The sequence below is a fragment of the Taurulus bubalis genome, assembly GCF_910589615.1.
Source record: "Taurulus bubalis genome assembly, chromosome: 6".
Taxonomy (NCBI): domain Eukaryota; kingdom Metazoa; phylum Chordata; class Actinopteri; order Perciformes; family Cottidae; genus Taurulus; species Taurulus bubalis.
Window position 1 is genome coordinate 8,482,260 of NC_136594.1, and position 26,538 is coordinate 8,508,797.

General features: G+C 41.9%; 1 protein-coding gene across 1 annotated transcript; it reads left to right on the forward strand.

Moving 5' to 3' along the window:
• Nucleotides 1-624: 624 nt before the first annotated feature.
• Nucleotides 625-26,296, forward strand: LOC306738509 (uncharacterized protein; the record flags this gene model as incomplete). The annotated part of the gene is made up of 30 exons (XM_079220370.1): nt 625-732; nt 7,111-7,181; nt 7,292-7,361; nt 7,459-7,565; nt 7,653-7,683; nt 7,788-7,898; nt 8,293-8,420; nt 8,586-8,656; nt 9,915-10,116; nt 11,006-11,325; nt 11,599-11,782; nt 13,399-13,656; nt 14,395-14,760; nt 14,886-15,203; nt 16,457-16,786; nt 16,930-16,968; nt 17,713-17,842; nt 17,976-18,133; nt 18,286-18,919; nt 19,652-20,218; nt 21,299-21,401; nt 21,672-21,697; nt 21,893-22,006; nt 22,284-22,376; nt 22,478-22,751; nt 22,891-22,990; nt 23,383-23,457; nt 23,660-23,768; nt 24,054-24,156; nt 24,929-26,296. 30 exons carry the CDS (start codon nt 625-627, stop codon nt 24,952-24,954), a joined length of 5,226 nt encoding a protein of 1,741 aa, XP_079076496.1. The 3' UTR covers nt 24,955-26,296.
• Between the last annotated feature and the right edge of the window lie 242 nt (nt 26,297-26,538).

Consider the following 26,538-nt stretch of genomic DNA (forward strand, 5'->3'; position numbering starts at 1 on the left):
GAACAACGGCCCTTTGGGGTCTGAGGGCCCCAGGGTAGATGCCTGCTTTTCGTGTTTGTTCATCAACAGCCCTGAGGAGAATTAACTGAACAAATAAAATGTTGAAAAATTAAACCTTTCAGACTTTTTGGTGGATATGGACATTTCTTTGTGGCCTCTGTGGACTTACTAGCTCCCCTATCCTTCGCTCTCTCTCCTATCTTTTCTATCTCTTTCTACCCCTCTCGACCTCCCCCGCATAGATTCCTGCCTGCGCGTGCACGTCTAACAAAATGCGCGGCGGCAGCCTCGCGCAGTCCGGCTGCGTACAAGAATCATTATTTTTAGCTCGTGGCTCGTGTTGCAGTGACGGGCTCGCGACAAGCTTGCTGCTTCTTTTTTTCTTTGCTTTTTTCCCTCTTTCTACACCTCCTTTTGAGCAGGACTTGCTTGGAGCACGAGAGAGCTACACAACGCACTGACTGGTGCGCGTGGAGGTTGACTGTTTACAGCGAGGAGAGGAGAGGATAACGGGAGTAGGGGGAGAACCACCAACACGTCTTATCACGTATCACCGTCCATCGCCGTCCGACAAACACACACACACACTCACACACTAGTCATCGGTAAACGGCCTGCCCGGAGATGGCCAGCCCCGCTGCAGGTCGAGATGTCCCGAATGCTTCGCCGAGGGACGAGCCGGGGCCGAACCTTCCCGAACCGGCCTGTTTGGAGGCTCAGAAATGGATAGAGGTAAGTGAAGTGACCGCTCAGGGGGAGGCGGCACACAAACGCACCACACCGGCGGATACAAATACGTGCATATCGTCACCTCTCGTAGGGACGATGCAGTGTCCGGTTACCGTGAGGGACAACGGCTGTGCGGCGCGCGGACAAACGTGTGTGTCAAAAGTTTTAACACATGTGTGGCTCTTGGTGTTAATTAACACACACAGGAGCACTGAGGGGGGTGGGACTTTAAACACTGACCAAGATAAACAAAAACAAAAACATGCATGCAAATCTCTCACAGTAGTCATTAATGTTACGTGTGTTTATTATCCATGAAGATCTTTTTACTTGCTAAAAGGTGTGACGCCCCCATCTTTGCGCGTGAGGGGATTCCGGTTGCCATGGTAATGAAACCGGGCCAACGTTCACGCACGAGGCCCTAGCAGTCGCTGTTCGCATCGGATGAGATTATCATGTTGTGGTTTGCTGCATCGCTTTTCCACCATCATCTGCTCGGATATAATAAATAATAAAAAAAACGCCTCTCTATAAGCCTGAGTGGTGAATCATGATTTCGCCCGTGGAGCTGCGTTATGACCTATTTATTCTCTGTGCCCTGCCAACTCAGATTTTTGAGAGAAAGAAATAAAGGCTTGGATGGACAACACAATTAACTTTGATGTGAAAGTTTGGGCTTTAACTTCACACCTTGGCTGTGTTTTCACAGGACTCCCCCAGGCAGGGGTAGATAGAGAGATAGAAGATGGATAGATAATAGACAAATCTAAAAGTAAATGCTGGACTGTAAACAGTCCTGACATCCAATTAGAATTATTGTGGTGAAAGAAAAACTGAGTTAAAAGGCGTATTTACATTGTTAGAGAAGTAGTGAAGATGACAGACGGGTTAAGACAAGCAAAAACAAACAAACCAACAAAACTGATTAAAGATTGATTATGTAAACAGATATGTTAATTGATCTGAATCACTATTCTGGTGAGACTGAAATCAAATTAAAGATTGAACATGCATCCAACCAGTTTTAAAGATGCTATACTGTTTATAGCAGTTGTTTTCAACCTGGGGTAAGTAAGGACACAAGGTGTTGACAAATACATAGTTAAAATTATTAAGAGGACAGGAAAGGAATGTGCTGTAAAGTGTTACCTCTTTAGGCCTCTAAACAATATTTGAACATAACAAGAAATTAAACATGTTTTGGCTGAACTGGTCCCAACCAGTAGACATGAGCATCCACTGGAGAGGGGTGGTTTTCTTTCATTTATCTGTCTGTCAAAGTTAAATGGTTCGCCATCTTCCCTCCATGATTACTTTTAAGATTCCTGAGGCCACATAAGTAGATCATTCGTTTCCCATCCACCCAATTTAGATCCGTCAGTGTCCCAAATACAGTGCAAGAAAATCTTAAATTATCAGCATTTATGGAGAGAAAAAATTCCGTCTGTGGAGAGTAATGGCCTATTTATGTGGCTTTAGAGATATTAATATGCACAGTTACCCCTTCGATGAATGATGTTGAGGTTAGATGTCTCTTATTCTCATACTTGTCATACTTGTGGCCTCAATCACAAAAGAGGATGACAAAAGATTGCGTATGTATTCCAGTTTGAAGGATTAAGTTATCAGCAAGGCTTTTAGTAATTCTCACACATCTCAAAGAAATAGAGCCCTTTCCTATGACCTTTAAAGTTAAAAGCAGGAGTGTGTTGTGTCCACGCATCCATCCTAAAAGTCTTAAATTAGCAAAGGAATGATTTAGATTGAGCAATATGCGATCATAGAATAAGTGAACAAGACAAAAAATTCTGCGAGCATTGTGGCTTTGTTTCTGTTTCTGACATCATTACTCCAAACTCCCGTTAAATATCGTTACAACCATCTTTTTTCCAAAGCGTTTTTACAAATATTTACAAGAAAGAAATATAGCTGGAGTCAAAAACAAAAGCTAGCTTGACTCTTTAATGTCTTGTTCTATTATTTGAGCCTCGTTTTTCTGGAACCCAATATACTCAAATCTACTTTTGCACCTATGGATAACTCAAACTTATTTCTAAATCAATCAGTACAGTTGAACTTAATACATCTAGGCATTCGCACACAATGATTTTTTTTTTTTAGGTACTACAAAAATGGCTTCAACTTACAATTATAGACACGTTTTGATACTGAGTGCAGTGGACACGTTTTGCTCTGTACTTAAAAGCTGCTATGTAACATCAGTAGTGAGCACAACCAGCGTAGTCTAGGTTAATGCTGGCCTCTAAGTCTTAATCTCTCCTGCAGTGTCTTTGCTCGCTGTCCCTCTTGTTTTGTCGTCTTCCTGCCTCCTAATTCTCCAGTTATTTTCAGTCCGGTCTATTTCTAGTGTTGTATTTATGCACTCTCACAGGTGGGGATGATTCAGGGTTAGCCGTGCCACACTACACTCCATGCAGCATTTTCAGCCTGCATATGTGTGTTGCCTTGTCTGTAAGAGTATGCAAAGTGTATGCGCACACACACACACACACACACACGCACACACACATGCCAATCAGCTATGCATGATACTGCTCACACACTCCTCAGACACTCCCCGATTGGGTGACACTGGTCACTATGGGAACATAACATGGGCAGGCTCTCAGGTGTCACTGTTTCTAGGGGGGCAGTAGAGCAGTAGGCTATATATCACCACATGACCCCATCAGGAAATAAGACTGGCACAGACGAGACCTTTATATCTGTTTAAAAAACGAGACAAGGCGGGATTAGACCGTCTCAGGGCTGATGCACACCATCAAATGTGCTTTACACCTGTTGGATGTGACGTTGAGCAGTTTAAAGCTGCACAGGCTAGAGAAACACAAAGTTAACTTTAGTGACAGTAGTTAACCTCTGCGGTCACCGGCATGGCATACAGTACATAGCAAGAGTTGGGCGTCTGTCACGCAGGGAATAAATGAAAGAATGTGTGTCTGTGTTTGCGTGTGAGTGCGTGCCAGATGTCACAGCTGTCTGTCCGAAGCAGATTAACTCCAATGGTCGCAGACGGCCAGCTGTGTCTGCACAAGAGAGTGTGGGAGCAGGGATTCATGGGATTTTCCATCCATCAAATACTGTTTATACTGAAAGAATGTGAACATAATGATGAAGACACAAATTTGCTGTTGGCAGAGACGTCTTTCATGCCTCAAGAAAGTTTGTGGGAAGCTAGAATAGTCGGAGATTGCCACAGACATCTACACGCTTGGTCAAGCACTAGAATGCTGCAGACAAATGGAGAAGGGTTGGTTATAATGTGCTGTATTATGATACATAATGGACTGACTCTGATTTGCATTGTGCAGAATTTTCAAGCAGCATTAGTTTGTGTTGTTCCAACTTTGATTGAGCTGTGAGCAAAAGAAGTAGTGCACTAAACTGGACTCTATTTAGGATGCAATGCATACAGAGTGAAATCATTTATTCAAATTGGTACTTTGGTACTTAAATTTACTTGAATTGCACAAAATCTCAGAGGTAAATTACAGATTTCACAACAAATAACAATAACTAAAAATGTACAGCTAACAGCTACAAATATGTTGATGTCATACTACATAGGATAAGATATGTTGTTCAATAAGTGTGCTTGGATTACACAGAGGAGGTGTTTTTGCTCCTCATTATGAACAAATATCAAGTGTCGGCAGCTGAAGAGATATTTTCTAGTGTCGAGTCACTCTGGTTAATTACTCTGATCCAGATTAAACTCATTCTTGATCTGGATTATGACTTTAAATCTCGGTCTTTCTCTTTCAGTCCCCCCCTTTTCTGTCTTCTTATCTTCTCTGTATGTCACTTTAGTCCATTAGTGCCGACAGCACGTGATAACGTTATAGAAAGACTAATGCTTCTGTAACACCATGAATGAAAACACAAGCCTCACTTGGCGGTCTGTGCACCACACTGGGGCTCTAACTCTTAACATCTCCATCAACTGGCTTTACTGGAAGTACGTTCAGGCAGTTCAGGGTTCAATTTAGCATCAACATCACTGAGCCAAGCATGGAAAACAGTCCCAAACCAGTCCTAAATCAGTCCCAACTTCAGAAACATGTGAAAGGTCTTTTCTTTTACCAGGAAGTTAACTTACCATGTTTTATCCAAAGTGTTATAAGAGTCTGTCAATATCTTAACAACATACACTATTGTTAAACACTGTATTCATCTTAAAATAGATGCTTATCTCTGTGACTCTAATGGTTATGGTAACACATACACTTAGGGTCAACTCAGGAGGCCCGACTGTCCCCATGATAGACAAACAAAAACTGTGTCAACTGCAGCTGCAGGGCCCCATATTATTATGACCCAAATCCTTTTTTGTCTGTTTTATGCATTACAGCACATTATTGTGAAAAAATAGACCTCTAACTTGATATACTGCATATTTTTCTCCTCTACTACTTTCTGTTTTTCTAGCCTCTCATTCTTTCCACATTTTTTTTTACAGCAGTATGAAAAGGAAGTACAGGGTATTTTAGCCTACTTCTGCTTCTCCTCTGCTCCCACACAGTCTCAGCTCGGGGTTTAAACGGTAGCTGCTGCTGCCATTCACCCAGACTGAGCAGAGCAGTCCACTGTGGGGACAGAGGAAGCGAGGGAGGGTCGAGTTACCGTTGCTGGCGTTGAAATACCCCCAAGGCCTTTGGCTTGGTCTTTGTAGCAGAATATGGATGGTCACTTCACACACATACAAGCGCTGTCTCTCTTTTTTACATTAACACACACAATCTTTTTGCCTCTGCCTAAACTTTCTAGACTTTTTCATCCAAAACATGTATGCTCACATCAGTCGCAGTGTCTAATTACTGTTTTTCTGTGTCAGCGTTTTTCACATAACCACTCGTTAACCACCTCCACCCGCCACCCACTGTCTGTGTCCGGCATCCCACACTCACACACACTACCTACACAAAACACAAACACATTTGTCCTGCTCTCCTTCAATACAGTACTCTCCTTTATCCATCAATTATGCATGACCATGCTGTAAATGTTTCAAAGACATGGAGTCAAACCTTAATAAACATGACATATGCCTGTGTGTGTGTGTGTGTGTGTGTGTGTGTGTGTGTGTGTGTGTGTGTGTGTGTGTGTGTGTACAACAGTGTGATGAAAGATGAGAAAAAGAAAAAGATGACAATAGGAAACATCTGGTTAGCACTCACATAACTATAAAACAATAGGCTATTTTCATAGCTGCAGATGCACTGTGTGTGTGTGTGTGTGTGTGTGTGTGTGTGTGTGTGTGTGTGTGTGTGTGTGTGTTCATCTCAGAACTGTACATAGATAAATGGAAATTAATCATAAATAGCGCTTGAAGACTGATAAAGCAAATAAGCAAAAAGACTCAAGTATTGTGCTGTCAAAGTATCGTCAGATTATAATTTTTGTCAGTTGCAGACACATTTTTGCATATTGGCTCAGAGTAAATCTAGGTGTTTTTGTGGGTGGATGTATAGGAGCACATGATCAGTAGAGAGTGTGCCTGCAGTTAACAGTGGTGCTAACTATAATCCACGCTAATCTGGATTAGAAGTCCAAAGAGTCAAATCTCTCTTTTCTTCCATTCACCTAAGGCTGCTGGTTACACAACCGCTCTAGAAAGCTGTGCATGTGTGTGGGTTGGTGTTGCGGTAGTTTGTCAATGTTAGCTTCCTCCTCCTCTCCCGCTTGTGCAGGATAGAATTGGAGTCCAGGTTGGAGGACTGAGGTTGTCGTTCGCTCGGGCTAAGACTGTGTGCATCTAAATCAGGGGAAATGGAATGAGGGCACAGAGCAGTGTGTCAGTGGCTTGGCGTCACTCTAATTTAGTTTCTACTGAAGCAAAAAATGTTGGGGGATGGGTGAACCGGGCAGCAGCAGGTTCCTCTGTCAGGGACACAGTGGGGGCACATTTCAACAGACTTCAATCACTTTTATGCTTAATACTTATCTGTGAATTATAGCAATCGCATTATGGCTGCATATAATCAGTTGATTCTTTTTTTAATTACTTATTTCCTCCTTTAAACTCATAAATGTCAGAAAGCAGCATCTTGTGATGCCAGGAGCCCAAAATAATTCACTTTACAATGTTACAAAATGCAAATCTTCACATTTGAGAAGCTGGAACCAGAAAATATTTGGCATTTCTGTGGGATAAATGACTTCAATAATTAATCAATTGTCAATAATGATTCATTTTTCATCGAATTTAGCAATAGATAAAATAAACAAAATATTTTAAAAACAATGTTTTGATTGAACCAGAAAATAACCAACAGATTAATCTATTTTATAAAAATAATGGTCCGTTGCAGCCATAGTTCCATTTCACCTCCTTTACATCTGTCTCTTCCCGTCCTCCAGGCTGTTACGGGGAAGAGCTTTGGAGACAAGGACTTCCGCAGCGGATTGGAGAACGGCATCCTGTTATGCGAGTAAGCCTCTGACATCACCTCCACTCAGTTTTTGATGTCTAAAGTCGCAATAGCATGCATAACCTCCTCTAAGACTCAATAAATCTCTGCTTCTCCCCTCCTCCACTCAGGCTGCTGAGTGCAATCAAACCAGGGCTGGTCAAGAAGATCAACAGACTGCCCACCCCCATCGCCGGGCTGGTAAGAAGACACTGGAGTGTGACATTCATCCCTGTAAACCAGCTACTTCATCAAAGTGACAAACTCTGACTGTGGTCCCCTGTTGTCCCTCTCGTAGGACAACCTGTCAGTCTTCCTGCGGGGCTGCGAGGAGTTTGGCCTGAAGGGCTCCCAGCTGTTTGACCCCGGGGACTTGCAGGACACTTCCATTCGAGCTAACCTCAAGTAAATAGTCTGGCTTTTTAGTCCCGTTTATGTACATTTTAATGAAGTTCTCACGACAGTAACACACGTCTCTCTCTCTCTCATCAGTAACTCTGACTGCAACCGCAAAATAAAAAACGTGAGTAATTATTGTCCTTTCATTTAATTTTCTGGCTTTATCTTCTATGCTAATGTGTTAGCCTTTATGAATATACATGAAACCCCTGAATCTGTGTTTCTCAGGTGCTGAACACTGTGTTCTGGCTTGGGAAGGCTGCCAGCGGCTGTGCCTCCTACAGTGGCCCTACGCTCAACCTCAAGGAGTTTGAAGGGCTTCTTGCTCAAATGAAGGTGGTGAGTGAACACAGTGAAGAGCACAGAGCGAGGACGGGGGAGGAGAGGGAGAGACCGAGAGACAGATAGCAGTGTGGAGGAGGTGTAGGGGGTGGATTTGTTAGTTTCCTGTCTTTGTTGGGGGGCAGGAGAGACAGGACACAAACACATTTTTTGTTTTTGTTGCACCACAGCTACTCCTATTTCAGGGAGAGACAGAAAACAGAAACAGGATATAGGAGTTGAGAAAGAAGAGTGGCTCTGCACATTTTTATCTATTTGATCAATTGGCCTATTCAAACAAGACCACTTTTTCTTTTGTTTCCTTTGTTCCTTTCCAATCAATTTCTCAAACCATTGTCGTCATTGTTGTCTTTTTTCCCCATGTATTTTCCTGATGTGTGTTTTTTTGTAGGAGAGTGAGGAAGGAGGCGACAGTTCACAAAAGCGCAGCGTTAGGGACAGCGGCTACGACTGCTGGGACTCCGAGAGGAGTGATTCTCTGTCTCCACCACGACACACTCGCGACAGCTCCCTAGACAGGTGAGAGACGTCTGTCAAGACACACACATGTACCCAAATGTGTGTACGCACAGGCTACATTTTAGTAACTCGATTCAAACCCATCGATACAAAACCCTCATGTGATTTTCCACTGTTGAACAGTAATCATGTTTTTCAAAATCGGTTTGCTTTTGTTTTTGACAGTCTGGACTCCTTTGGCTCTCGCTCACAGCACAGCCCTTCTCCTGATGTGGTGAATCGAGGCAACGGTGATGGTTGGTTCTGATAAATGCCTCCCAAGTAGCAAAAATAAAACATTCTGAACATCAGAGAGAGCTTCCAGTCACTATGCTAAGCTAAGCTAGCCCCATCTTCTCATCGGATGCAAAGAATGCAAATAAGCCTATTTCCCAAAAAAAATCCTTTTAAAGCAGCAACACAAAACCCACTCACTCATCCATAAATAGTCTAACTGCTGGTCTCTAACATGTTGGGGTTTTAACCTTTGTATATTATGTCCAGTCAGGCGGGCTGTGGACAACAGCTGAACGTGTGTGTGTGTGTGCGTGTGTGTGCATGTGCGTGTGCCCCAGATGTAGCAGCTGTTGGTCTGAGTAGCAATCACTAGAGATTTGGACCTGGCTGAGGTCAACATCCTGCCTGTCGTATGTCAGTCTTTGTGTGTGTGTGTGTGTGTTTGAGGGGAGTATCACAGGCATCCTGTTTGTATCTTTTATGCTGACAGTATAATATGCGTGCTGCAGGGTGACAAGAAAAACACTATTCCAGAGCTGGGAATAGATTTATTCATCCACATTCCCAAGAGGCCACAGAGAAAGTGTGCTGCCTTACAAAATAATATTTATTACCCAACTAGAAAGAAAGACACGGGAGACAGTTTGTCTTATTCTGTCTGTCTGTGTGTTTGCACACAATTTATGCACAATAACCTTGTAACAGATAGTAAGAGAATAGTGTTGCATCTACATTTATATAATTATTCTGGTTTAATATAACTTCATTTGGTCAGTATTTATATTTGTCACCAAAAGTAGTTGCTGAGATTTGGGGACAAATCCGACTGGTTGTAACAAGCCGACAGTTTAGCCAAATATCTAAGCTTCTTTATTATGAGGTTAAACTGAAAGTGGGAACACTGTGTTGATAATAATCCTTCAATCTCTTTCAAATAAGTTTAACTAACCTTGCAGCTTGTTTAAAATAAGTGCTCTTCTTTCCTATCTGAATACAGAGCTGATTTCACCATGTGGTGTCATTGTAAATGCCAAAAATGCTTAAAAGTGTCTCGAAATTTGAGATGAATATGTCACGTCCCATTTCAACGTTTTTTTTGTCCTTACTGACATGGAACACATTTGTAGCATTGGAGATATTGTGAACAAAATGGTGCTACTAATAATGATCTTGAATATCGTTTGCAGAGGTTATTATGCAAGGACCAATTAAAATAACCCCTGACATACTTTCTAACCTTCTTTAATTCTCTATTATGCTCCATTGCTCTTTGCCCAGGGCGAGGCAGCGACTCGGAGGCTGATGCTCCCAGCAGGAGGCCAGATGTGCGGAAGGATGACATGTTGGCCAGACGGACTGCCAGCAGTGAATCCAGGGGCTCCATTCCCTTTAACCAGTTTCTTCCCAACCGAACCAACGCCAGCTCCTACATCCCGACTCCACGGCGAAAACCACACGCAGAGGAAGGAGAGCAGCGAAGGTAATGACCAACAAATCAGTGCTTTGAATAACTCGGATGCAAACTATGCATTTTGTACCCTTGTTACTTTGTGCTGCAATGGAAAAAAAATCTAGATATTGAGCTGAAGGAAAAGGTAAATCACACGAGACACACAGACATCCTCATCCCTAATATTTTCATGCCATTACACATCGTTCCCCAGTCACACTCAAGCCGCTTCAGAGCAGTGCAAGAGAACCGGACTTCAATACAAAACTCCCAAGACTGTCACTTGGGCGCCTGAGAATAATGCGGAAAGACTAAAACAGGAAGAGGAGAAGGTGACTCAGGAAGTGTTGGATCAGAAGAGGCTGCAGAAGTTGGAGAAGACAGGAATCAAAGTTCTCCCCGCTGCCGTTCGCTTCAGCAGGTCAGAGAGGAGGGGCATGAGAGCCGCTGCTGCCGTGGTTTGACAGTCTTGGTCGTGTTCACTAACGGATCATTTTGATGGTAATTTTGTTTGTGGGTTTTCTTTGCCTGGTGCTCCATTTACACGAGTGCTGAGGTTTGACTTTTGGTTTGTGAAGCTATCTTTCAGCAATCTAGCTTATTGATGAGTGTGTTTGCAGATCTGACTAATTGCTCGCTACTTTTCTGTGTTTAACGAACGGCAGATGTTTGTTCAAATCACGTCAGTCATTAATATCACAATAGAGGTTTCAATGGCCTTGATTTACTTCCAAATTGGTGTGGTATTTTTTGATGTAACCGCACTTCTTATACACAGTCTATAAAAAGGGCCTTGCCATATCACAATATTTGTGCACGAATGTCAAATCCGAACTCCGCATGTCGCTACGTTGCTACGAACGATGGATCTTTCATAATCTGACATTACCTTGACACCCCATCCCGTCTCCAACCCCAGCCCTCCCATACTGGAGGAACAGGAAGTGAGGTCACCAACCCCAAACATCATCCTTCGCTGCGATAACGACTTTTTGAGCTCTCAGAAATCTGCATGGGACTCCTCCTCCGATGTGGAAGAGGAGGCAGAGGCCCGGAAAGTTCCGGATGTTCGTAGAGACGACCTGGCATCCAGACGAGCCCATCGCAGCCCCGTGGCTCCCAAGGTGCATCAGTTTGTCCCCCAGCCTGTATGTAGCAGCAAAGACCGAGAGCGCTGGGAAGGCATTAGACGAGCCTCGCAGCAAACACTGCAGGAGAAGCAGATCAGGTTAGCCAGTGGTTGTTTGTGTGTGTGTTGCCGTTTTTCTTCCATTTTCTCCCAAAACGTACTGATACAAATTCTCTCCCATTCTCTTACTTTTTTCTTCTTCTTTGGGTGTTGTGGTCACTTGTGGTTTGACGTGTGCTTGCTTCACTTTGATGTGACATCTGTGCCGCGTGATGCCGTTGTACTGGCTCTGTGAATGGACAGTGAGAAAGAAGCGGTCCCTGACATCATTACACGCAGAGACAACCCCTTCCTAAACTCCGCCCCTCGCCATGAGGATGGAGAGGATGGGGAGGAAGAAGAGGGGAAGGTCACGGCGACCCCTAATAAGCAAAAGGATGACTTGGCTCGTAGGCGGGCTCAGAGTAAGCCCCTCCCTCAGAGGGACGGACCAATGAGCTTGGTTTCTGCCTCCATGAGCCAAGCAGATATGCAGAAGTGGGAAAGACTCAAGATGACTGAACCCAGGTGCCCAACACACACACTCTCTCTCTGTTTCAGCACACATGCAGCACAGAGCACTTAAATGCTGCTGTATGTCAAGTGTGTGTTTCATAATGAGAAAATGTGCAGTGTGTGTGCTTCTAGTCTTAGTTCCAGTCTGAAGCAGATCATTGCAGGAAGAAGGTCTTTAATCTGCAGAGATTTGTATATGAATTAAGAACCCAGATATTGTGTAAGCCTTATCAAACAGTGGGGAATTTGGTACCCTATTTCTGAATGTTGTTGAATGAATTTACACATTATCTGAAAGTGTCTTCACGCTATCCGTGACAGCGATTTCTAAATAAAATATCACTGCGGCCACAGTTGCCTATTTTGTAACAGGAGGCCATACAAGACATAACAGTAATATAAAAGCATAACACCGTCTTACTTTATTTTGACTTCTATCTGTTAATTTGTTTCATTGTCATTGAGACTAATTCTAACTTGTTGACAATAAACACCAAACAGTTACCTTGCAGAATCAAAAATGACGTTATAACAATATTTATAATTTTAGTTTGAGAGCACAAATATACATAGTTGAAATAATATTAAATGGACAATTGACATGACATTGGTCGTCTCATCTAACTATCAATGAGAGAGAAGATAAGTGTATTCTCCAAAATGTTAACCTTAAAATTACTTTAAAGTAATTTATTATGCAAAAAGGACCAACAATCTTTGTGTCTAACTTCTTAAATGTAAGAGTTTGCTTACATGATGGATTCATTCAGTAATAAAAAAAAATATCTTGAGGTTATTCATCCATAATGTGAATAGACGCTCATTAGTTGTACAGACTTCAAAATATATAAAGTTTACTTTAGAGAGATTTAAGGCCACTTTAGTAGAATATTTAAATTACCTGTACTTGTTATTATTTCATCAGTCTCAGCGCTGTTTGTCTTTAGTTTCTTGTATCCTCTTGTAAGTACCTAAACATCTCCTTCGGTTTAGTTTCCCCGCTCTTCTTTTCTCTTTTGCTCCCCATGTTCTCATCTGCTTGTTTATTCTCCTCACTATTGTTCACTTCAGGCCTCTTCAGTCTTTTATGCCAGACATTGAAACAGAGCAGGGAATTGGCCTCTGTGTGTGTGTGTGTGTGTGTGTGTGTGTGTGTGTGTGTGTGTGTGTGTGTGTGTGTGTGTGTGTGTGTGTATGTGTGTGTGACCAAAAGAGAGGGGATTGTTGGCTCTGAGCACTGCTTCGGCTTTGTTTCTCTCTCTCTGCGTTGATGTCATTAGATAGGATAAAGAGTTTTTTGTGTTCCCAGAGGAGCTGCAGTTACCATGAATATGTAGCTACCTAGAGTAGATAAAAAAGCTTGGTCTGTGTGTGTGTGTTGTGAATGTACGTATGTGTGAAAGGGATTTAACTACACAACCCCATGCATTGTCCTCTTCTGTCCATCCACACTTCCTGTCTGATTCATAATTTCCATCCCGTCATTCCATTATCTTCACAGTCTGATCCTCTGTCTCTGGTTGCTCATGATTTTCCACCCTCTTTATTTCCCACTGCTCTTTTGCTGGCTGTTGGTGTGTGTATGTGTGTGTGCGCGCCTGTCTTCATTTGTGAGATTGTATCTACAGTGAGGCTAGCCCGGTCCCTGTGTGTCAAGCTTGTCTGGAGAAAAATTATGGGAGTCCTTTCAGCGATTCAGCAAAGGCTGGACGAAGTCACAGCAAAGTTGTAACCTTTGGGGGCGTGACTGAGATCGAGCAGCCAATAGACAGAGTCATGTCAAGGGAAGGGGAGGAGACGAAGTTGCTAAGACGACTCCTTTCCAATGCAACTGTTGCCATGCCTACCATTGGCCTGGGCTCCCAGCTTTCAGAGCGGGAACGCAGGTATGGACGAGGAGGCCAAATATAAGGCGACTTGACAATGGCTTGAATCCAAAGTCTATTGCATTAGTGTGGACTGTATTGAGGAATAAATCGCTCCCTTTCTGTTCCATTAATAATTCAATGGTTCAATTGGATTGCTTGTCACTGTCGTTTCGTGGAATGTTTTACATTTCAGGCCTATTTGAATTAGTAAATTAGGTAGTTTGAATGCACCTCTCTGCATTGTGTTGATTTGCTTGTAGTTTTGAGGAAACAAAGGTACACACACACACACACACACACACACAGTCACACTGTCACACACGCATGCATGCACATTCTGCTGTGACAAGTAGAGCTTGATATATCGACCGGGCAGAAACGTCAGCCGATATTTGCTCATCGCCGACAATACCGTGAATTAATGATAGTAGCAAGTTCACAATTCACTCATTTCTGTAATGTCTGTGTGTACAAAATCGAAACATTTTATATTTGGAGGTAACCTCCAGATGGTCAAAAAGCTTAAAATATCTTCACAAGTCTTTTTTTAATTTATTTATTGTTTTGTAAATTTGCATGTTTTTTCTTACCTTTATTTATTTGCTGCAAGAAGGGCTTATCGTTTTAAATGTGTCCTACTTTGCGATCCGTATTCTGCACACTTGACCTGCTTACCTGCATGTTCGTGCCTGGATTTTAAAACTATAGTATCCATAACTGGGGCTGCACTTTGAGCTTTATATGGTGCTCTCACAGCCAGGTAGACAGAGCTGACCTCAATCAAACCACACCTCCTTCAGCTGACCTCCCATTCTGCACCCCTGAAAGCCCCTCTACTCCTGCTGAGATGGACGCAGGTCTGGGTCAATATGAACGGAGGACAGAGGAGGAGGAGGAGGAGGGGGAGGAGGATGAGGACAAGATTCCGGATCCTCAGAAAGATGACATGATGGCGAGGAGGACGGGAGTTTTCCATAAACAAAGCACGGCTACAGTGACTTACAACCAATTCCTGCCTCTGCCCAGCACCAAGCGCTGCACAGGAGGGGAGGTCACCACTGACGCTGCTCCGAGGAACAAGAGGGACGTGCAGGCAGACAGGAGCAAGAAACTGAACGTCAGGTGGGCTGAGATATTTGTGTCTAACAGTTTGAGAAGGCGCTAACACGCTCGGAGTGGCTTGCATCCTCGAAGAGATTCTCCAGCTTGATGTTTAGTTATTTCAATCATAGGAGTTTCTCTCATAGAGCGGAGCAACAGCCCCCCAGGGTTCCCATGGAAAAGCCTCAACTTCACCCAGACACGACTGTGATCCGAGCAACGTCTCACAGCCAGTTTGAATATGAAGATGAGGATGAGGATGAATATGATGAGAATGAGCCTGCGCCTGACCTGGAGAAGGACGACATGATGGCTCGGAGGACCGGATCGTACCAAAAACCGAGTCAGCCCATCAACCGGTTCCTGCCAGTCCCCGGATCGGTTAAATATAACATCGCCCCGGTGGCTGCAATGAAGCCGCTACACAACAGACCTAAACTCACAGAGAAGATGGCTACTGAAAGGTATTTGACTGTGTTTGAATGATGAAGACATTGTGGTGTCGGCCAACTACTACAACTAACAACGCCTATTTTACTGGCAAAGAAATACTTGATTATGTTTACAAGTGAAATGTCCTGTAGCACTAACTCTATTACGTCTCTGTGGAGGATTTACAGTTGATCCTGACTTGACTGTGTTGTTGTTTTGATTCCATGCCAGCGTGTTTGAGTGCCTGCAGCTGGACGCTTGATGTGGTTTAATTTATATTATTTGTATATGAACATACTTGTTGACTTTGATTTGCTGTTGTGTTCCGATTCTTGAACTTCTGGTTCACATATGGCTTACAAAGGTTGTGCATGGTTTGGACTTATCTGGTCTTCTGGGGTGTTTTGCTGTTGAGGTTCAACCTTGGCTTTGTTTGACATGACTTTGGTTGTTTAGTTCAGTATGGAGTGATCAGCTATTATCTTTGTGTTTAAAGTGTAAATCCCTGCTGAATAACATAGACAACAACTAAGTTACACTAGCAATGTACCAATTGTCTTTATTTTTCATATAATAAATACCAAATTACATAGTTTTTTTGCAAAAACCTTCCAGGGAAATTATTGGGAAAGCATGGACCTGTAAAATAGTAAATGAAAAACTAAAATATTAAACATAAAACAAACATTTTGTGTGCTTACCTGTAGTGGTATATAGCCAGACAGTTTTTCTTTCATTTCCCAAGTTTTTAGATATAATCTTCTCTCATAGTTTGCTCGAGAACAAGACACAAATTAAAAGGGCTGACAATCATAAGAAAATCATTTTTCAACAATTTTGGTAATTGGTTAATAGGGGAACTCCAGAAATGTAATATTGACCTCACTTACAGAATGGGGACTTACACATATTCATTATCTTCATTAAAAAGTAGTTCCAATGAAAACAGATCACAGTAAGATCTGTGGACTACTAACTAGAGAGATGTTGCTTTCTCATACAGAATTGTATACATTTAATTTTTCAGTTAAAGCTTTAAACACCACAAACACAAATCTACTGTCCTTCATTGTTTTGTGGCGGGGCAGAATATACCACAGACACTGTAAGCTCTAAGCTCGTGCTGGCTGTGTGTTAGGAAGTGCAACGTTGTGAAAACGTCGTGAAAATGTCCCGTAGCCAGCGATCAGCTCAGCTGCAGTCTCCTGTTGTCTCCGATGCGGCCTTGATTTATCCGTTGAGCTGTATTTCCTGGTAATCTTGGCCTTGTCACTGGATTTAACAGCATCATTACCGTGGCAGCAGAACCTCAGGCTCCGCTCTCCAAAGCCCCAACCCTCCCTCAGTGTGCAGGGCCGAGGGAGCGGCAGGAGGAGGATACAAAGCAAGAGGGAGGCATGACAACCCCTCACAGCTCTGTCACAGGTGAGACCGAGCCCCTCTCCTCCCCGCCGCTCACCCATCTACCCCGGATTTGTAAAGTGGAGGCGGAGCTGGAAAACCAGAGTGTGGAGGAAAGACTTGAGGAAAAGGTTGAGGAGAGAAAGAAGGACGTGAACGAAGAGCCACGAAGGAAACCCTTCTGGCTGGATGATGATGATCTACCTCCCATCATGTGAGATGCTCTTTTTGTGTCTTCATCACTACCCCCGCTCAGATTTATCCGTCAAATCTGAAGTGTGACCTTGACATGAATGCTGCTGCCCATTGCCTCGCCTACTCCTTCCTCTCATGCACTGTATTCTGTTATTGTTTTAGGATGAGTCGGCGAGTTGCTTTTATGTCTGAGGACACTGAGTAAGTCTTTTGGTGCGAACCTGGATGAGTTTCTGCATGACAACGAGATATATTGATTTCAAGAGTTCAGTCCAATAATATATAAATATACGAAACACTAACCGTGTGCTCATTGCTGTGGTTTACCCCGTCATGATTCATTACTAACATCCAGATTTTTATTGTCATCTTTTACTTTTAATGTAGTTTTCTTTTGCATTATTTTGCTTGTTTGTTTATTAATGATTTATACTAGTTTATTACAATAATCTATGAATGTCTTTGCCTTGCCAGAATACTTGTGTTTGCTTGTTCAATTGCTTTGTGATTAGTTTCTGGAAACAGTAACATGTTGTTGTTACTGTTGAGGTCAGCGGCAACACTCACACAACTACGATCCACTATATACTGAACAATAATAATAACAATGATAATGTAATATTTGTGTGAAGTGTTATTAGTTGTGTCTGAGTATGTCTTGTGTTGTGTTCTTATTTCTCGAAATAAGTTGTCAGACCATCTTTGTTTACGTCATCTATTGACTATCTTGAAAAGGGGGAGCAGGTTTTGTTTGTTCCTTTTTGATCATGGAATGTGTATTATTCATTTAGATTGACATTTTGTGTTATATTCATTGAAGTGATCATATTAAATAAATAATTAATTAAAATGTAATATTTTCTGTTTTACAGAGTAAAATTGGACAAAGTTAACATGTTGGGTCAAGTGATTCATTAATTATTTAAGATATTTTCTCCTCTCTAGGAGCGTGAGCATGAGTGACATGCTTAACGAGGAGGAGGTGGAACACTTGCCGCCACTGAGCCAATCACGATATGAGCGAATGCACGAACAGTACAACAACTTTCAGGAAGATGACGACCACTGGCAAAATGTAAGAGACTTATGACATTTAAATTGAGCATTTGGGGTCCACTTGGAGCGTAGAAGGGAAAACATTATGTGCATTTTATTGAAATACCAGCAATAACCTGACTTAACTCTGCACATATTTAAACCTGTGACAGGAGTTGGCTCGTTGGAAGAATCGCCGTCGCAGCACGTCACAGGAACTGATCAAGAAAGAGGAAGAGAGGAAGAGGATGGAGAAAAGGATGAAAGAGGAGGGAAGTGACAGCAACAAGAGGAAAAGCATTAAGACCTATAAAGAGATCGTGGAGGAGAAGTAAGGATGCTATTGAGGCCCTTTGTAGTGTTATATGTTGCCCTTAACATGAGACAGACGTATTTAAAGTTGGCCACTTTTATAACATACAATGTCATAAACACGACCTAGATACCAAATACATTTTGTTCTCTACTTACTTCTCTTTCTAGGGAGCGCAGAGAGGTAGAGTTGTGTGACGCCTACAGGAATGCTGCAACTCCGGAGGAAGCCGCCATGGTTTTACAGCGCTACGCTCTTCGCTTCACCATCAGTGACGCAACACTTGACAGTCTAAAACTGCCCAGATCCACTGCAAATCCCAAACAGGACCTTCACCAGGCGGACAAGGAGCACAAAACGACCACACCTACGAATGAAACATCACAACCTCCACACAAACCAGAACCACATGTTATAAAAGACCGGAGGCACACAGAACCAGAAGAGATGGAGACAAATATAACTGCTCAACAAGAGACATCAGTTTCAGTTTCCTCCAGCTGCCCAACAGCTGGCAGACCCCTCAGCTTTGTGACAAACTCAGAAATGCTCCCACGTCAGTCACTAGAACTGAATGAACCTCGATCCAAACCGACTCCAACCACACAACAAAAACAACCGATTGCAGGAGATGCAAAGCCTCCAACCAAACACAGTCAGGCTGCACATGTGCCGCCTCACACCAGGCAGCCTGGACACTCACTCCCCTCACCTGCATCTGGAGCCACCAGACCCGTCCCCCTGCTGGCAGCCAAGCCCTACTGCCAGCCCAGGAGCGCACAGTCTGGACACAAACCTGTCAAGGTGAGGGCTTAATATCAGTCACAGCAGTCAGCATCATCTGATACTCACTGTTCCACCTCAATGTCCACCTCATGCTTCCATGGAAGGAGGTGTTTGTTATATTTAAGAACTTTCTCTTTGACATGGATGCTGTTTTTAAATCTCTGGATACAGTTTGAGGGGGTGTTTACTAATATATCAACCTTAGGCAGTTGTGGCAACAATTATCAACTTCTCTCAAAAAGAGGAAATGCATCTTATAGCTTCTCCACAAGAAGCAGTGCTCATCTGACTGAACAACATGTTAGGATTCAGAACCTAATTGAAGGATAAACCTTTGATCCACTTTATCTTAACACGTTGGATGAATACAAATACGTGTATACTTACAGTATACTTGTTCCCAGATCTTTGGCCTCTGGTCGTTGCTCATGCGGTCGACCATGCTCCCTATGTTTATATTTAATTTGACTTTTCCTGTATTCCTGTCAGTGTTGGTTTGCATTGTTAATTTCATAATGTTGTGGATTGAAGAAAAAAAGAACTATAATAAATCAAAGTGATTGGAGATTATGTATTCAACAGGAGCTGCAACTGATCCCTTAAACCTCCACTGAGTTGGAGAAGGCTATATGTTTTTCAAATTTCTTCAAAAGGCCTGCAATCATAAAATTGGCGTCCATGAGTTTGTGTTATTCTCACTAAACAAGCAAAATAGGCTAATCCTAACTTCTATATGTTTGTCCCACTCAGATGGACGGGCTGGTGCGAGTGAATGGAGAGGTGACAGAGGATTTATCTGTTTCCAATCCACCTACCTCTGCTCGTCACTCACTACCGGAAGTGAAAGACAATCTGTCAAAGACGACGGAGAAAGACGTTCCCTCAGAGAAGACACAGAAAGAAGTTCCCTTAGAGAAGACACAGGAAGAAGTTCCCTTAGAGAAGACACAGAAAGACGTTCCCTTAGAGAAGACACAGAAAGACGTTCCCTCAGAGAAGACACAGAAAGACGTTCCATTAGAGAAGACACAGAAAGACGTTCCCTTGGAGAAGACACAGAAAGACGTTCCCTTGGAGAAGACACAGAAAGACGTTCCCTTAGAGAAGACGGAGAAAGATGTTCCCCCCGAGCAGATTCCCGCCTACCAGGAGACGGTGGAGCAGACGCCGCCACCACAGACAGAAAGATCGACCTCGTCTTTAGGCTCTGCCATCAGCTCCCTGATCGGAGGCCGAAACTGTACCATCACAACAACTATTGTGACAGAGCTCACACATGTGGAGCCACATCAGCCGGACATCCAAAGCAATGGACAGGTAATATCACGAGTGACAGGTTAACAGACATAAAAAGCTTACGCTTCTTCTGGGTTAGTCCATTTGATATCAATAATGCATGCTTCATATTACTGAAGACCAATTTCAAAAGGATGCAAGATTTTTTAGATGATGTTTTTGAGTTAAATATATTTGTCTAACTATCCAGAAAGCCATGCTTTTCGGTTCTTTTCAATATTATGAAGATCAACCTGTAGAAATGTGACATTAGCTTGTGAAAGGTGATCCATCACATTTACTCTCTGTGAATGTTGTGTTATCGCTGCACAGGAATGGAAAAAAAGTGTGAATTGTTCTCATTGATGCTCCATCCTGGTGCATTCAAGTGTTCATGGAAAACCTTGGCACCTGAGACATGATTCGTACCATTCATGAGTGTTAGTGGAAAATGAAACCCAGGGGACAAACTGAAAGCAGACATGGGTGCTGTTAAAAAAATATGTTGTGAATTGAGTTACTCTTTGCATGAAAAGGCTGCAGTTCAGCTGCTGACTCTGGTCTTCGAAGCACATTATTTAAAGTGCCCATGGGGAAATTAGACTCTGCACTGTAGTATGAAACAATAGATACAATTCAAACATAAAACATTAAAAATACATAAAAAACGATCAGTACAAATTCAATGTTACACACAACCATAAATGGCCATGTTACAGACCCGATGCCAGGTTCCTTAATGTAAAACTAAAAATGTAAGAACATAAAGAATATTTTGTAATAGTCAGACTTTATCGGGGACCTTTATGTCGTCCAAAAGAGAGTAGAAGTTGCAACTCACAGTGGAGAAATATGAGCCTGACCTGAAACACTCTCACGCTATTCACAGTGATGGATGCCTCATGTAAAGTGTAGAGTCTCTTCAGGTGGATTTTAATATTGTATTTACATAAACTGAAGCCAGCGACTGCCTGAAGAAAAAAGCTCTGGTATATTTTGGACGTTAAACTGGTAAAAACTGGTAAAAGATCCATTCATTTTTTTATAAATAGAGACAAATTCATTATAGATCAACTAGCCAGTTCATGTTTCATTCATTTGGTTAAATAATTTGATTTTCAGGTCAACGGCACTTCTGGGTTATCTGAGAGTCAAGTGGAGGAAAACAAGGCTCAGCCAGCTTCATCGCCAAACAGGATGCAAGACTATTCTCCTACTGTCACAGGTATAACTACAAATTATAGTATTTGTATAGTATCATTTCTGCTGCAGACATTCTGTATAATTTACCTTTACAGTTTTTATATATTTTTCTTCAGTTTGGTTATCATTGTTTTTAGCTGTATGTCTATTTCTATCTTTCTGTAAATTGCTCTGTGCGTAAGTACATTGAGAATAACTTAAACCCGGAGTCAGATTCCTTGTGTTCGTACACATACTTAGCCAATAAGGTCTTATTCTGATACATATATTTGTGTTTCTTTCTCTACCACAGAGGGACTTGAGGAGAGCAGTGTGACTGTGAGTATTTCTCAGCAGCCCCAGCTTGCTTGTTTTTTTTCTGTTTCTCCCTCATTCTTAAATTGGACCCTGTCCCGACCCTTCGTCTCCTGTAGTCGCTGTAGTCAGACTTGTCCTCTCACCTTTCCTCTCTTTCTGTCCTTCTGGTCCGTATACATGTGTGTGTATGCGTGGTTGTCTGTCGGGTCTGGGTAGATTGAGACCCCCATGTTGAACTTGGCTAAACGTGTTAATCACTGGGTCTGGGACCCCAATGAGGAACGTAAACGCCTGGAAAGTTGGCAACAGGAGCAGGAGCGTCTCCTACAGGTACAATGGTGGAATGGCGTTAATGTGCATGGAACCATGAATGTTTAGCAGAAAGCGGAAAAACACAGGGTGTATTTGATGTGTGTATATATATATATATATCTATATATATATATATATATATATATATATATATATATATATATATATATATATATATATATATATATATATAGATATATATATATATATATATATGTATATATATATATATGTGTGTCATATGTGTGTTTTTTGTGCATTCAGTGTTTGACATTGGCACAATGTTTCTCTGTAGGAGCAATACCAGAGAGAACAGGAGAAGCTGAAGAAGGAGTGGGAGAGAGCACAAGTAGAAGTGCAGGAGGAGGAGAGAAAACACAATGAAGAGGTACAATCACACGCAGAATCACACATGGAGTCAAAAGCATCCCTCGCTGCTTTTGTATGTCTTACGAGTTGTGTCTTTTTAATGGTTTCTACAACCTCCAGGAGAGAAGGATCCTAGAGGAGACGGTAACACCCTTAAATCCAACGGTTTTGTTAAACCAGCAGTCGGGCCAGACGGGGACGACTTCGTCAGCTCCAGAAAACAACGAGACAGAACAGGGAAACGTTGCTCCGCAGGGAAATGTTGCTCCGCAGGGAAATGTTGCTCCGCAGGGAAACGTTGCTCCGCAGGGAAATGTTGCTCCGCAGCAAAACGGCCAAAGCACCTCCACAGGGAACGAGGATCAGCATGCGTCCAAGCTGCATTTTTTCCAGGGTGAGATCACGCTGAAATGCACGCTGTTACACAGCAGGTGTCCACATTTGTGTTTGCACAGCTCATTCAATCTCAGTTCAAACATGTAATCCTCAGCAGTTTCTGTTATAAAAGAGTATTTTCTTATGTGTGTTTGCAGATCCTGCATGTGATGGTGAAACTTTAAAGAAACAAGAACTGTGGAAGACGGCCTCTCTGGACCGCAACCCTCAGCTGAACCAGGCACATATTGCTAAAAGGTATGCAATCTGTATTTCAGGATTCTCCCATATATCCCATTTAAAGTGAGCACGTAATGTTCTTCTTTCGAGGGCTGATCAAGTGGGTGTGAAGTGGCATTTTATATGGAGCTGGATTCAAGCTAATTCAGTAGTCTATCAAAGTAATGTATGACGTAACCGTGAGTTATAGCAAAAAAAGCTTATGTAACTCTAAATCAGCAGCCTCTGTGGATACGAGTGACAATTATGAGATAATGCAAACTGCTTAACTCCTGTTTAACATTTAGCTCCAATGCTAAGATAATGTTGTGTCAGCGTGAGAGTTTATACATAGTCTTTAACTAATGTTCATTAATTGATGATCCATTAAGTATTAAAAGGAACATTATTTAATGTTTTTTTCACCTCAGGTCTGAATCACATGACGCTGTAATAAACAAACAGCAGCCGTCTGCTTCATCACCTCAGCCTCCCTCACCCAGCAGGTAGTGATACAAACACACATGTACACAACTACAAACATGTTTGAAAGAAGTTAGGCTTTGTTGTTTATTGAAGTTATTGTGCTTTAATTTCCATTTTCCTCTTTGTCTGTGTGTGTGTGTGTGTGTGTGTGTGTGTGTGTGTGTGTGTGTGTGTGTGTGTGTGTGTGTGTGTGTGTGTGTGTGTGTGTGTGTGTGTGTATAGGTGTGTTAGTGGGAAGAGACTGTGTTCAGGTTGTTCTCAACCACTGGAAAAAGGAGCTGCCATGATCATCGATACACTGGGACTGTTTTTCCACATGCAGTGTTTCAAGGTACTGTATTATTTTAAGACACACAAACGCTATTTAGAAAACGTTATACTTTATACACAGAAGCAGCACTTGGCTTCTCTATGAAGGTTTCGAAGATGTGCAAAGTTTACTAAAGCATGAGGTCATCCCAATTACGTCCAGGGTAACGTGAAAACATACAAGAGATGCCATCATAATTCCCATTATATAATTCTCATATGAGACATATTTAACCATTTCATAGCCTGTCTAAAACAACCCTTTCCATGTATAATGTTGATAATCAACTATATGTCTCTTCCTCAGTGTGGAGCGTGTGAAGGGCAGCTGGGTGACGCCACTGCTGGGACTGATGTACGAATTCGTAATGGACTGCTGAGCTGTCATGAGTGCTATATTGCATCTCGGGGTGAGACGACATGCACAAACAGAGAGCAACACACACACGTATATAGACATAAGAGACCCCCCATTAACTACATTGTTATACTTTTTTTTAAAGAGTGTTAGACTTTAACCAGCTTCTTACCCCACAGCAAAGGGCATGGCAGGCATGAAGCTGTTCATCATAGAGAGAGGAATGATTACATAGTGGAAGTAGTAACAGAAATGTCAATCATGTGTTTAAAGGTAGCGGCAGGTACCTGTATTTTCTTTTTTTCTTTTCTTTCTGGTGGTCTTCATCATTTCAAAACCTGGAATGGAGTTTCACATATTTATCATTCATAGTTAAGTACATTTTGCTGAATTATTTATGTTCTTTTTTAAAATTGTGTAGAATATTATATTATATTATTATAACTGAGTATTTTCTGAGTATTTTCACAGAATAGTATTGCCACTTTTTCTAAAGTATAATTTACGAGTACTTCTTGTACCACCGACCTTAGCCCTCATAATAACACGCCTGACCCCTTCTCTCATCTAAAAAAATATTCTAATCTTTATTAATTAATGAAACTCTCTTAACTGTGGACTAGACCCTTCATAAAATGGGGTGAGAGGCCGAACTGACAACATCATTTTAACAACCTTATTTCAAGAGTCGAATGAAGTGGCTCCAACAAGAATACGATCAGACAAACTGAGACTGACCAACAAACAGTTATTTAATAACCCAACAAACAATGATTGAAGTTATGAGAGCAGACTTTAACACCTTTCCATGTGTTTGTATGCAGGCAGAGGTCAGCCCACCATACTATGATGACCTGTATTTGAACTGGACCCCCCCCTCCTCCTCCTCCTCCTCATCCTCCTCCTCCATTGTCCTCGTCAGTGATTGGTTGGAGAAGAAATGCACAATCAGCTTTATGGATTCTACTGAGAGCGAAAAACTGGACTAATATGCGGACTACGTGACCATCATCACATGCACATACAGTACAGTGTGTGTGTGTTTGTGCTTAATAACTGTACACATGTATACACTTTAACATTGTAATATGTGTAGCATGGATGTAATCAAGAAATCAGTGCGTTTAGATCTTTGCACACCCACACATAGCACAGTTAAGACGCTAAAATAAGGCTCAGTTCTGTCGCAAGCTTAACATGTTACGCTAAAAGCTGAACCGCTGGACATCAGCCTCAAAGTCTTGATCCATTAACCACTGCTTCTGCACTGATCACATGACCGGTTTGGGTTGGATAACCTGAAGTAGCTTGACCATTATAATGCCTTACTCATCGTCATACCTTCTCATTATTTTGGGGTTTTGTGTTTACAGTTTTGCATGAAAGAAGAACATATATATAAGTTATTGTGAGTATTGCTCAGATGCAGTAGTGTGAGTTTGACGTACGTATCATCTTAACAGCTGAACTTTAACTTTCCTCTTGTATGTTGTACATCCTTTGATCATGATATTTTTGAATTGTTATGGGAATCTGGCTAACTCACCCAAGCTTTCTTTCTTTACAATTAATTTTACAGGAATGAGAATGCATGTTAATAATTATCTACTTGTTGTTCTTTGGATTTTTGAATATTTTCCCTTTAGGATGTTTTAGACATTCTTTATTCTCATCGACTGACTGCATCGGAATCAGTGCCTTATGTAAAGAATGCCAGGGGGAGGATGTATGTGGAGGAGTAATTTCACACTCACACGGACCTGTCTGTGTGTGTGTTCATGTTTGTGTGTCTGTGTGTGTGTGTATGATTGAAATCATGCATGCATAGGTATGTAAGCAATGTGTGATTTAACTTAAAGCACAATTCCATACCAGCAAAAACATTTTTAAATGGATCTCCTAATCACCTGCTGTTCTCTTCCACCCCCTCCCATGAGCTAAACCAATGACACAAAGTGATTTGCTGCTTCCCCGGTTAATTATTCCCTCGTATAATGACAGTTTCACAATGTCCTATAATCTCTCCTCGTCTGCCTCTAACACAAGTGTTGCCTCCCCAGAGTCTGAGCTGAATGTCTCCGTCCTTTGTGTGTCGTTGCTTCTATCTGAACTCAGCGCCTTCATCGCTCAGAGGAAAAGCTCAGTTCATTGTCTTTTATAGCAAGTGTATGTTTATCAATAAAATATTTTAAATGGGATTCTTTCTGTCTTTTTTTTATTATTAAAATGCTTGTAAACATGTGAAGTATACTAACTGTCCAGATAAATGTGCATAGATCAACATTTCAATGTGTAAAAAGTATTTAGATCAGTAAGAAATAGTCTGTAGATTCTAAATACCTGCATCAAAAGTACAGAAGTAATTTCAACAAAGTGTACTTAAAGTGTAAAAACTTGAAGTGCTTGTTTTACATCAGAATAGTCTCCGGTGTCA